Source organism: Monodelphis domestica, chromosome 5, assembly GCF_027887165.1.
Source record: "Monodelphis domestica isolate mMonDom1 chromosome 5, mMonDom1.pri, whole genome shotgun sequence".
Taxonomy (NCBI): domain Eukaryota; kingdom Metazoa; phylum Chordata; class Mammalia; order Didelphimorphia; family Didelphidae; genus Monodelphis; species Monodelphis domestica.
The window spans coordinates 112,554,715-112,568,199 of record NC_077231.1 but is presented as its reverse complement, the minus strand read 5'-3'; the positions used below and the strand labels follow the sequence as shown (position 1 = coordinate 112,568,199).

The 13,485-nt window shown below is 35.4% G+C and overlaps 1 protein-coding gene across 7 annotated transcripts in view; it reads right to left on the bottom strand.

Moving 5' to 3' along the window:
• Positions 1–13,485, bottom strand: part of KDM5A (lysine demethylase 5A) — a 133,195-nt gene that overhangs the window by 50,980 nt on the left and 68,730 nt on the right. For all 7 annotated transcript variants that reach the window (XM_007503792.3, XM_016425964.2, XM_007503791.3 and 4 more), the window contains 4 exons: positions 10,092–10,271; positions 9,264–9,425; positions 2,589–3,140; positions 1,335–1,478 (listed from right to left, as the gene is read on the bottom strand). In XM_007503792.3, the coding sequence (XP_007503854.1) occupies positions 1,335–1,478; positions 2,589–3,140; positions 9,264–9,425; positions 10,092–10,271 (1,038 nt within the window). The remainder of the gene's footprint in view (positions 1–1,334; positions 1,479–2,588; positions 3,141–9,263; positions 9,426–10,091; positions 10,272–13,485) is intronic.

Here is a 13,485-nt window from a genome sequence, read left to right as displayed (position 1 = left end):
AAAGATAATATGGATAGATACCCTTGACAGCTTAAAAAAGCAGAAGTCAGACACTCAATGAGAACTTGAGAGTTTGCTAAAAAATAATTCTTTCTGGACATCTATATATGTCAGACTAATTATTTTAATGGCATGTTGTTAGTACAAGTCTGAGAATTAAATTAAATGGAATTGCATGAGAAAAACTCCTATCATCAATCTTGATTTCTGTGATCATGGTAATCAGGTTTATTGACAGTTACACTAGCAATCCAATTTTTTAAAGGTTATAATCTGTACTCTTGCATTTTTTCACAAAGAACTAATCAGGTTTATTCCATGAAAATATTTTATAGGTAGGCATATTTATATGACTGCATGATAGTTTTAATTTCGCATTTCAAGAGCTTTACTGCAGACTGAATTCATGTACTTAAGATCAAGTGGTGCATACATATCTGGCACACTGAAAACAAGAGGAAGTTTAATAAAAACAAACTTTTTTAAAGGATTGGGTAGTTCTTTGGAGGGAGCCTCATGCAATAAAATAACTTCCTTATTATAAAAATTAAGAATATGGAAATAGGATTTGAGTGATAATAAATGTATAATCCAGTGAAATTGCTTGTCAACTCTGGGAGATGAGAGGGAAGAGAGAAGGGAGACAAGAATCATGTGACCATAGAAAAAAATTTTAAGAATAAAAAGTAACAACTTTCTGATTATGGGCATAATTGTGAAACGGGGCTCTTTCTGACCCAGCGAATTATTTTTTTCAGTCACAGGTGATACAGCTAGTTAAAAAGTTAAAAAAAAAAACTAGGCAACTTACACCAATGAATAATGGAACAATTCAGTATAATGCTAACACTCTAACCCATCATCACCAATGATAAATATAAGTATAAAAATGCTGATGTCAATACAATCATTGAAACAATATTTATCTTCTATATATCCTTTCTAGAAGTCAATATATCATTTTATCTTTGAAATTATATATAACTTGTATTATGAAGGCAGGATATGAGTAAGAGGGTCAAACAAAATAAACAAGATCTTTTATAACCCTAAACAAAATATTGGTAAACTGACACCACAAAAGTTTTGAGGAACTTAAAAATACGCTTCCTCCAGAGGCCATAAACATCAAGTACAAGTAACGAAAAAATTATAATTTTTTTAAAGACAGCATAATTTTAAACCAAACACAGAATATAAAGCATCTTTTTCATAGTAATTATGGGTAGACTCAGACTGAGAAAGTTATTTTTCATCCTTAAGAATCAATGTCTTCAAAATTTTTTATATGTATAATAGGTATCCAATGTTCAATATGACCTCTATTTAATTACCTTTATATCATAGCCATATGTCTCTCGAATATCTTCATCAGAATCCGTCTCCTCATCATCGTAGTCCACGGTTTGCCGAGGCGAGGATGACACACTGCTTACCACCCGATTAAAAGCAGACTGCTGGAAGCCAGGAAGGTGTCCCTAAGTAAAACAATGCCAGGATAAAGAACGAAAACTTCTGAACAGATCCATGGGAATGAACTATATTTTAGGGCCATGGGAGGGAATAATCTGGGAATAGCTTCAACAGCTAGTGATTACATTCTATGTTTATGATTAAAATACCAAGAAAGAGTCTTATTCCCATTAGAATGAATATTATTATAAAGAACTCTGCATAAGGCTACTTTTAACTCTCAGAATTACATTTAAAATCCCTTAATTCTACAATATGGAAATAAATTTAGTTATATAATCCAAAGTACAAATTGTACTTACATGGTTACAACAATTTTCTCCAAGATATAATTGTGTAACAAAATCTTTCTTTGGCTACTATATTCATGTAGCAGTCACTAACCAAATTACCTCCTGGTAGACATGGGAAGAGAAGGCAGATGAACTGAATATAAACTAAATTTCTACATTTATTTTGTACTGCCAAGAAATAAAAATGAGCCCCTTCATGTACCTTCCCCCTCCTCTTTATACTTCAAATATACCAACCACTCTACTGCTAAACACCCAACTCAAATACAGACATTATACTATACTGTTTTTTCTTTCTCATCTTTTTCATCTTCCTCTCTCCTTTCCTTCCCCCTTTTCCCTCTCCCTCTATTTCTCCGCTACTCCACCCTTTCTCTGAAACTCTATCTACCAATGTATGTCAGCACCAACTATGTAATTTTTACAGAGTTGCTTGGGAGCACTGAGAAGGTAAGTGCCTTGCCCAGTATGTATCAGAGTAGCTTTTGAATCAAAGTCTTCTTAATAAACCAGAATATTATCTACTACCCCATATACTTCTCTGAGGCTTCCATTTCTGCACTGAGGGGGTATAGCTTTAATTAAAGTATTTCTATCTCATTAACAAGTCAGTAAAATTTGATAAAGATTCATGCATATACCGATGTGTTATAAGAGACTAATCCTATCTATTAATTTACCAGCTAAAGCTAAAGTAGGTCTTAAGTTATAGATTTGTAACTGGGTCTTGGTGATATGGGAAACTGAATTACTGACTCAGTAAGTAGTCACCGATTTTTGTAAAGTCTGGCCTGAGAAGATTCAAACTTCTCACCAACTTACCTGTAAGTCTGGATTAGCTGCTGCTTTCTGGAGTTCTGCACTGATGATCTTTTCAGTTTTCTCTCGGGCTGCCTGCTCTACCATACGCTGGCTTAACACAGAAAGTTTGGCTAGAGCAGAAGAGAGTTCATCTGTGGCCAGAGCCTGCCTTGCTCTGTCTTGCCAACTCATGGCACGTTCTGTCAGGCATTGAAGGGCCTCTCCTTCAGGCAGTCGTACAGGCAACTTCTGCAGGGACACTAGAAGAGACAGGATGGTCTCTAGTCGGGGCCTTCGGGAGCGCATACAAAGAGGGCACAAGAATTTTACTTCTTTGGCCTGCCAGCTGGATCCCTTTTTCTGGGAACTTGTTTTGGGAAGGGGCACACAGCTGCTATGGAACCAGTCTTTGCAGAGCTCACACTGAAGCATAAACCCACTTGCTGTCTTGCGGCAGATGCAGAACTTCACATCTTCAATTCGATCTACCATGGTAATCTTGGCTAAGTTTGCTGCTCGGAGAGAATGCATGGCTTCAATTTCTTTCTGCTCCCGATCTTTGAAAACTGCCACCTGTGCAACACCAACATTTTACTGAATAACGGAATCACCAAATACACAGGCCCTACAGCAGAGTTGCACTCAAAGACCTATTTTTTAACCTCAGAGAAGTCTAGTCATCTAGTCTAGCTAATAAAAATAGTTCATCAATAAAATAAGTTAGGGAGTTTCATCTGTTCTTGATGACTAATATTGTATCAATGTGATTTGGGCTTCTTTTAAAAAGGTTCTAAAAAAGCAATTCCAGTAATATTCTCCAATTCCTATAGAAAGTAGCATGTTAGGTTCAGTTCAGGGCAGTTAGGTTCAAATCTGGGTTCAAATCTGACCTCAGACCCTTCCTAGGTGTGTGAACCTGAGCAAATCACTGAATCCCAACTGCCTAGCTCTTAATGCTTTTCTGCTTTGGAACTGATACTCAGAATTGATTCTAAGACAAAATAGAGGGAGGAAAGGAGGGAGAGAGGAAAGGAAACCAAATAAAATAAAACTATGTTTCCAAAACTGGAATCTTAAGGATTTTATAAAACAACAGTAGAAAGAGCACTTGGCCTAGAGTTATGAAGATCTGAATTCATATCCATCCTCAGATACTTATCAACTGTGTAACACTGGGCAAGTTAAAGTAAGTTAACCTCTGCCTACCTCAGTTCCTAAACTATAAAATGGGGTTAATAATGGCATCTTTCTAACAGGTTGTTATGAGGATCAAATGAGATAGTTTTTTAAAAGTGCTTAGCAGAGTACCTAACATATAGTAGTTTCTTAATAAAAGCTTATGCCCTTTCCTTTGAATATATTTTCAACTATATTTTCCTTGTGAATACACTTTCAGTTTATTATTTTATTATAGGAAGATTATAAGAAAAAAATGTAGTTTCAGTATATGAGAATACACAAAGCAGAATGGGTTAAGGAAAGCAGACATCAGTCCAATTATTCTTTTTTTTAATGAACAGGAAAGGAAAGAACACACACACACACACACACACACACACACACACACACACACAGTGTAGAAATATAACAAACTCAAGAGGAGAGCATATGGGAGTTTAGGGCCGAGCAATAAACTTTCTAATCCTAAAAGGGGAAAGACAAAAGAAAAGCAAAGAATTAGAAACTGTGTGTGTGTGGGGGGGGGGGGGGGGGTCGTGAGGGGAGGTTGAGGTGAGAGGGAAAATGGCTGAAAAAAAATCATCCCTCTTCAACTTCTCATAACCCCCTTTTCCTTCCTTTATCATCTGAGAACCTTGCTTCACAGATCACTGAGGTCATTTGCCAAGGGCAAGTGATCTTATTTCACATCACCTAAATGCCCTCTGCCACTATCTCCGTCTTTACCCCAGTCTCAAGAAGAGGCAACCCTTCTTGCCAGGATAAAATCCTTTCCATAAACAGGATAAAATCCTTTCCATCCCATTCTGCTTTTCCAGCAGATTGTTCCCTTTTTCATCTCCTTTCTCACTTATCTTCTAGCTCTGTCTACTTGTTTCTTTCTTTCTACCTACAAATATATCTCCCTCATTCTCAACCCTCACTTTATCCATTCATTGCCATGAGCTATCATCATGAGAAAGCCATAATCAATGCCTTAACTTCCTTTCCTCTTACGCTTTTAACAATCTATAGTCTGGCTCCCTATCTTACCATTTGAATGAAACTGATCCCTCCAAATGATCTCTTAATTGCCAAATCTAATCACCTTTTCTCAATTTTCATCCTTCTTGACTTCTCTATAGCCTTTTATACTTTTGATTATCCTATTCTTCTTGGTACTCTCTTCTCTCTAGGTTTTTGTGAAACTACTCTATCCTAATTCTCTTACTACCAATCTAACTGCTTTTCAGTCTACTTTGCTGAATCTTTATCCAGGTCTTATCTGGTTAATAGTGTATATCTCCCAGTGCTCTGTCCTGAACCCTCTGCTCTTCTCCATTTATACTACTTTACTTAGTTATCATCTCAAAAGCTCCCATGTACTTAGCTATCCCCTCTATGGTTATGATTCTCAAATCCACCTATCTAGCCCTAACCTCTCTGCTAGCCTCCAGTCCTGCATCTTCCATCTCATTAGACATCTCAAACTGGATATCCCATAGACATCTTAAAATCAACATGTTCAAAACTGAAATCATTTTCTTTTCCACTAAACCCTCCTCTCCTTCAAGGGTACCCAGGTAAAGTGCAGAGTCCAGTTCCAACTTCTAGACTTGGTCTCTAGCTTTTATAGCGTCAGAGCTGGACAGGAATTTTAAACTGGGGGAAACTTACAATGTGAATCAGCAGAGCTTCCCAGCAAGCTGATAGTGGCTAAGTCTAGGAAGAGTCTCCTGAAACACCAAATAGAGCAAGCCAACACCAGCATTCTCAGCCCCAAAACTAAGTCAAGAACTTACAGAACTAAGACCAGGCAACAACTGATCAGACTTTGCCCTGGAGCAGATTAAGAGTACTGGCATTTTGCAGGAACCCAATCCGACCTATCACTGAGATCCAGAATAATAATATTCAATATCCCAAGAAAACAGCAATAGAACCAATCCAGACATTCCCTCCAGAAGGTGAAAATCTGGCCCCAATATCAAGTTCAAAGTCAGGAAGCAGGCTGGAAGAATGAGGAAAACAAACAAACAAAAAAAGAATCCTATCATAAAAAGGTATTATGGTGACAAGAACTCCACTCAAGACACAAACACAAAAGAGAATGACTCAAAAATACCTATAAGCAAAACCTCAAAGAAAAACACAGATTTGGGGGGGAGAGGAGGATTAACAAGAGAAAGCTAGCTTTGTTTGGGAGTTTTTGGGGGTAGATAAAGCTAGAGGGTTTTTTTTAAGAGTTAGAAATTCTTTTTGTAAATGAAATGATAGCATTACAGGAAAAATTTAGGAAAGTGAAAGCTATGGAAGAAATACTGGAAAGAAAATTAATACTTTGGCATGAGAAATATAAAACCTTGCCCCAGCAACAAATTCCCTAAAAACTAGAATGGACCAAATAGAAGTCAACTCCATGAGATAATGAGAAATATTAAAACAAAGTCAGAAGATTGAAAAAAAAATAGAATAAAATATAAACTATCTCATAACAAAACAAAAAAAAATACCCTCAAAAACAGATAAAAAAAGATAATAAGAATCACTGGATTACCTGGAAATCGTGTATGTGTGTGTGCGCGCGCATGTGTATTCACACCCTGAAAAAAAGAGCCTGGACATATTTAAAGAAACCACAAAAGAAAACTGCACAGATCACAGATCAGAGGGCAAGGTAAAGATAAAATGAACCTATAGGGATTTCCTGAAGGAAGGATCAAAATGAAAACTGAACATTGTAGCTGAAATCCAAAGCTTCCACATGAAAGAAAAAATACTGCAAACACTGGAGAAAAAAAGAATTCAAGTACCAAGGACCCCAAATCAGAATCATACACAATTTAGCAACCACCATCACAAAGAACAGGGAAGCTTGGAATATGACATCCCACCAGACAAAAGAAATAGGCTTACAGTCAAGAAAACTTATTCAGCAAAATTCAATTAATTAATTAATTAATTAGTTGGGGGGAAAAATGAACCTCCAATGAAATAGGATTTCCAAGCATTACTAATTAAAAGATGAGAGATTTATAGAAACACTGAAATACAAACATAGGAGTTAAGAGCATCATGAAAACCTAAATATAAGTCATAAAGGACTAAACTAAGATAAACTGTTTATACTCTAATACAGAGAAAGAATACACATATAATCTATGAAGAGAGATTATATGGGGGCTCTAATTAGACAGAAGGCCAGGTAGTGGTTCTTTTACGTTTTGATCTTTAAAAAATAATGAAAAAATATGGCCAGTATGGCTATATGCTTTTCATGATATCACCTGTAAATCCATTATAGAAGGGAAAGAATATAGAACTCAAAATTTTAGAAAACTAATGTTTAAAATTGTGATTGGGAAAAAAATAAAATACTGAACAATTTTTTTTTAAACCCTTAGCTTCCGTCTTGGAGTCAATACAGTGTATTGGCTTCAAGGAAGAAAAGTGGTACGGGCTAGGCAGTGGGGTTAAGTGACTTGCCCAGAGTCACACAGCTGGGAAGTGTCTGAGGCCAGATTTGAACCTAGGACCTCCTGTCTCTCTCAATCCACTGGGCCACCCAGCTGCCCCCTGAACAATTTTTTAAAAAGAAGAAAAAAGAATGGAAAGAGTAGAAAAGAGGAATACACTTTTGAGAAGGGAAATTTAGGGAATATTTCACATAATCAGGATGTTCAGTCTATATAAACAAAGAGAAAGAAACAGGAAGCTAGATAACAATTGAACTTCATACTCACTTTAACTGTTTAAAGGAGGAAAGAAGACACATAAATACAATTAGGTATGGAAATGCATTTCACTTACTAGGGAAACAGTAAAGAAAGAGAAGAAAAGAAATAATGAGAGCAAATTTTAAAAGGAATCAGCCCTAATAAAAACAAACTCTAAGGATGTACAAAACTATTACAGAGACTCTTTTCAGAATGGCAAAGAACTGGAAACTGAGGGGGTAAATGGCTAAACACATTATGGTATAGAAATGTGATACTATTGTGTCATAAAAATGAAAAAGGGGGTTGTTTCAGAGATACTTGGGTAGACTTATGTAAGAACTGATGCAGAGTGAAGTGATTAGAACCAGGAAAATGACTTAAACAACAAAACTGCAAGACAAGTAACTCTGAAACACTTAAGAATTATAATAGAGCAACCATGATTCCAGAGGATTTATAATGAAACATTCTGATAGAAAGGTGAAGGACATGAAAAGGCAGAATAAGATAAAAAATTTTGGATATAACTAATACGAAAATGTATTTTGCTCTGTCATACACGTTTTTAACAGAAGTTTTGTTTTTATTTCTCAACTGGTAGTGGAGTGGTATAGAGAAGGTGGGAGGAAAAGGTAAATTTATGCTGACAGGGAAAAAAATTGAAATTTAATAAATAAAAAACAAAACTAATCTTGAAAGACTTAATTGTGACCCATGTAATGATCAATCTTGTCTCCCAAAAATCAACAATAAAATGTTTTACTACTAGCAGAGAGGTAATGATCTCAAGGTATAGAAAGAAATATACAATTTTCTGAAATGGTCACTGCATGGGCTTATTTTATTTGATTATGCTTACTTGTTATGAGTTTTTGGGGTTGTCGTTTTTTTTAATTTTCAAGGTTTTTAACTGGAAAGGAGGGGGAGTTAACAGTAGTGGGGGGGAAAGGTGGCTGAAACATTTTAAATGCACAGAGAACAGAAGGAAGCTCAGAAGGAGTAGAGTTCTGAAAGTAACATGAAATTTATTATACAACACATGGACCTTACTAAAAAAAGTTTTTTAAAGGCAAGTAGTATGAAATGGAGATTTATGGTTACATATTTTTATACTGTACTATGTACATAGTAAGCTACTTTTTAGTGTTTAAATTCAAAATAAAAATGAAAATTATAAAATAAGTAACAAAAATTTTAAAAGAATCATTTTCCCTTTTCTGTTAGCTAGATAATCAAATATGTTGAGTACCTAACAAACTATGTTAAACAAAATGGGAGATAAATAAGTAGTATAAGACAGGATCCCTCCCCTTATCTTCAAGTATATTGCTAGTTGGAAATGCAAAAACTACCATACGTGAAATGAGAAACATAAATATAGAACTACACAGTAATTATGAACAACAAATTAAAGAGAAGGAGACAAACAACAGCAAATAGTTAAAGAATGAAGAAGACAGTAATTTAAAAAGGAAGCAAGGTCAATTTTTGTACTCTTTCTCAAAAAAAGAGACTTGAAGAGAGAAGTTTCTAATCACATTTGAAAGTAGACTATACAAGAGGATATTTTAAGATGTCTTAAGGGGCAGGAAAGAAAATTGTAAGATGAAGGATCCTGAAGAGATGGGAAAGATGGAGTCCACCATACAGATAGAAAAAATTAACCCTAAAAAGGGGGTAAAAAAAAATTCCTTCCTCAAAAATGTAGTGGGAAGGTTGAAACAGATATAGACAGTGATAATGCTAATTTCCTCATGTCTGTACATACACATACACAATTATATTTTTAAACACAGAATTCCTCAAATGAACTCCTTACCACCACTGCTGTATCTCTGGTTTCTTCCAATCCCTCTTCCAGATCACTCAGGGGATCAAGGTCAAGGTCTTTTTCTTTCTCTTTCTCCATTAGTTCTTTTACTTTTTTCCTTCGGTTCTTACTGCTTCCATATACACCAATATCAGTCCGAGGACTTAGTACCTTTTAAAAAAATCATGAAAAAGTGGGACATAGGGAATAAAAAAAACTGAGAGGGAATTCTATCCCTGTATAAGACCTTTTTTAGTTAGAGGTCAATCAAAGTACATAAGTTATTTGCCAGGCCAGTCACTCCTCTGCCACACTAAAAAGAATATGAATATATTCCTAAAAACAGCAGGCAGTGAAATAGCAAAGTGACAAAATGGAATAGTCTCAGGCCTGTTGTCAGGAAAACTCATCATCCTAAGTTTGAATCTGGACTTAGATACTTACTAGCTATGTGATCCTGAGCAACTCATTTAACTCTATCTGCCTATTTCCTCATCTGTGAAATGAGCTAGATAAAGAAAAGGCAAACCATTCCAGTATCTTTGCCAAGAAAACCTCAAATAGCAGCCTAAAGAGTTGGGCATGAAGAAAACAACTAAACAACAACAATTAAGAGTAGTAAGTAAAATTGCTGGAGGATTTAAATTTCATATTAATGTCTGAAATTAATAAGTATGGTTCTTTTGCACATGATTTAAATAGATGAGGAAAAAAATTGTCCCTGAACATATTTCACACCAAAATAATAAAACTTAAAGTACCCAAAACTTTTAGATTCTGAACCCCCAAAGAAAGTAGCTGAAAACATTGTCTCCATCAGGCAATACTGCTGCTCACCTGTAATAGTGTGTGGCTGGAATTCTTCTTAAGAAAGGTTCTTCCTGTCCGTTCCCTCCATGCTCGTGCTGCTGCTACCTGTGACTCCACTTGGGGCAGTGCATCAAGTCGTACTGGGATAGGACGTCCTTTGGCAGACAAGCTTTCCAGCTGCTCGAGGTAAGCATAGTTGCTACCATTCTAAAAAAAAAAGTTAAGATTTTCTCATTTAGTATAATGGCATATTGTTGAAAAATCTTTTCAAAAAGTTTGGAATAAATTACTTATATTATTATTTATAACTGATGAAATAAATTAGAAAATATATGTATTTTACATGAAGCAAAATTGCAAACAAAGAATCCAAATGAATGGGGTTGACAGCAAGTTCAGGCTAAAATTGGTAGGGAAAGAAAGCATCACTAGAAGATAGCTAGGGAAGCAGATGAAAGGTAAAAAGAAATCTCACTACAGTGCTTTAGTAGGGATTTAAATTCTTTTTTCATTGGTTCATGATTAGGGAGAAAGGAATGAGTTAAAGTGAAGTACAACAAATTAAAGAGTTAGGCTAGATTCCTATGAAAGAGACTACTAAAATATTTCTGGGTATTGAAAGGGGAGGGGAGAGTCAGGAAAAACTGTCCAGAAAAAGAATTTTATTATGAATTGTGCCTACAGAAGCAGGTAGGCAGAGTCTCAACTCCTTAAAGGACTTGACTCATATTGGAGTAGAATCAGAGTGGAACAAAAAAGTAATCAAACTTGAGTGTTAAAATTTTAAGTTAGCATGTTAGCTACACCATGTAGGCATAATTTGTTGCCACATAAAGAAACCTAAAAGATATCAAAATCAATCAACAGGCATTTATTAACTACTTACTATGAGCCAGGCACAATACTACTCAATGAGGATACACAGGAAAGGCAAAAAAAGTAGTTCCTATTCTCAAGAAGCAGTTTAATAGAAAAGATAGCATCTGCATGTCAGAACATACAAGATATATCCATAAGATTTGTAAGGTACACTTAGAAGAGATAGTACTAACAGTTGAGAAATACAAGAAAGGCCTTCTGGAAGAGATGATGCTTGAACCAAGTCTTAAAGAAAGTCAGTGATTCTAAGATTCAGCAGTAGGGAGAGAAAGGATTCCAGACATGGGAAAAAGTTCACACAAAAGCAAAGAAACAAGAGATGAAGTGATGTCTGCAAGTAACTGCAAGGAAGCCAGTATGTCTGGATTGTAGAGTACATGGTAGGGAGTGAAATATAAGAATTGTATAAGCAGAAGAGGAGATAAGCTAATCAGGCAGTAAAAAGAAGAGATGGCTAATGCACAGTTCTAATGAAATGATGTCACAGGTCTAAAACAGATTAGATAAATACAAAGTGGAAGACTTCCAAGACAGCATAGGTGACTTATACAGGATGAGGAGGCAAAAATAGACTGTGATCTATACCAGTGAAGGGATATACCAACATGGACAAGAGCACAGATCAAAACTTAAATATATTAGTTACTTTCTTTCTCTACTTCTCAGTTTCCTATTGTATTAAATAAGGGATGTGAACCAGATGAGCTGAAATCAACACAATAACATGGTATTTCAAGATTCCCCATGCTACAATAAAATCTTGCACCCTACAAAGCTGAGTAGATGTCATTTCTGATATGATTTAGTACCACAGAAAGAAACTAAAAGAATGAAGGGATGAAGTGATCTCAGAGCCAGAGTCTAAAGAAGATAAAGATACCTTTTAATCAATACAAACACTGACAACATTCTAATTGGGATTATCTAAGAAATTCACCACATAAATATAAGAAATTAATTTTGTTTAAGGAAATATTACACAACTCAATTCCTGAATTTCTACTTGGTTCCTCATCTACTCTATCTTTCTACACCAGAGAATGAAGTCGTCTTCATAGTTCAAAGAAAAATCAAGGGCATAGGTAGCCTTAATCAAACAACTTCATCACAAGAGAGGAATTTTACTAATTAAGGTCTTAATGCTTAACACTGAGATAATAAATTCACTCAAAAAATTACTATGATATTCTAAGCCCACTTAAAATTCCATTCTAATTTAATTATTTGCCCCTGGAAATGTTGCCTGCTTGAAAGGCACTATAAATTGGAATCTTAGATACCTAAGCTATGTCACTTTTATGGTCTCTGCAGATCATTTAACACACACAGCAAGTTAAAAATCTCAAATCTAGGGAGGCTGAACTATCACTATTTGAAAATTTAAAAATATGGTGCCTTAACATTTACAAAATACTCTAAATACATTATCTTATTTGAATCTCATAGCAATCCTTAAGGCACTGTAAATTATCCTCATTTTACAGATTAGATAAATGAGGCCAAAAGAGGTCATAATTTGCCCATGCTTACATACTTAATTAAGTGTCTAAGGTGAGATCTAAATTCGGGCCTTCAAGCAAAGGCTAAATAGGTACATCTCATCAGGTAAGCCATCAATGGAGTTCTTATTGAGTTGAGACAGCTACGTAGTAGTAGTAGAATAGATGAAGCATCACATCCTAAATCAGTCAGACCCTAGTTCAAATCTAACCTCAGACTCTTACTAGCAAGTGTAACCTTGGGCAAATCATTTAACCCTATTTGCTTCCATTTTCTCATCTGGTAAAATGAACTGGAAAAGGAAATGGCAAATCACTGCAAGATCTATGCCAAGAAAACCCCAAATGAAGTCACAGAGTCTGACATGACTGAAATAACTCAATAACAATTCAGTTGTGCATTGGACTATATGGTCTCTGAAATTCTTTTTAACCATGAGATTCTGTAAATTTGCATTTTCTGTCAATGTGCATATATAGGTCAGAAAACATTATCAACCAAAAGAAAGATAGGAAGCTTTTTGGAGATGGCATCTAACAGGTATTTTAAAAGATGGGAAAGGATTCAACAGGATCAAAGCAGAGGCAAGAAAGTGCAAAATATATTGAAGGAAGGATATAGAGTAGTCCAGTCTAGCCAGAGTAAAGCATGCTTGATGGCAGACCTGTAATATAAAATTTAAAAAGTAGGATGGGTCCAAGTTAAATGCGGGGCAGATGATTCTTAGCTGAAGTCCCAGCTCCTTAAGTCCTCTAATCCTTTTACTTAGGAGTTGTTAAATCTTCTGATCTCCTAAATATGATTCCACAATATTTGAATTGTTTCTTTTTGACCTCTTGCTTCTGATATTTGGCTACTTCTCCCTGACCCAGGAATTCAAGAATTTAGATATAACATTTATATGAGTTTACATTTAGGGATCTCTTTCAAGAGGTTGGCAGATTCTTTCAATCTCTACTTTACTCTCTGGTTTTAGAATATCAGGACAGTTTTCCTTGATAATTTCTTGAAAAATTATGTCTCAGCTCTTTTTTTTAACATG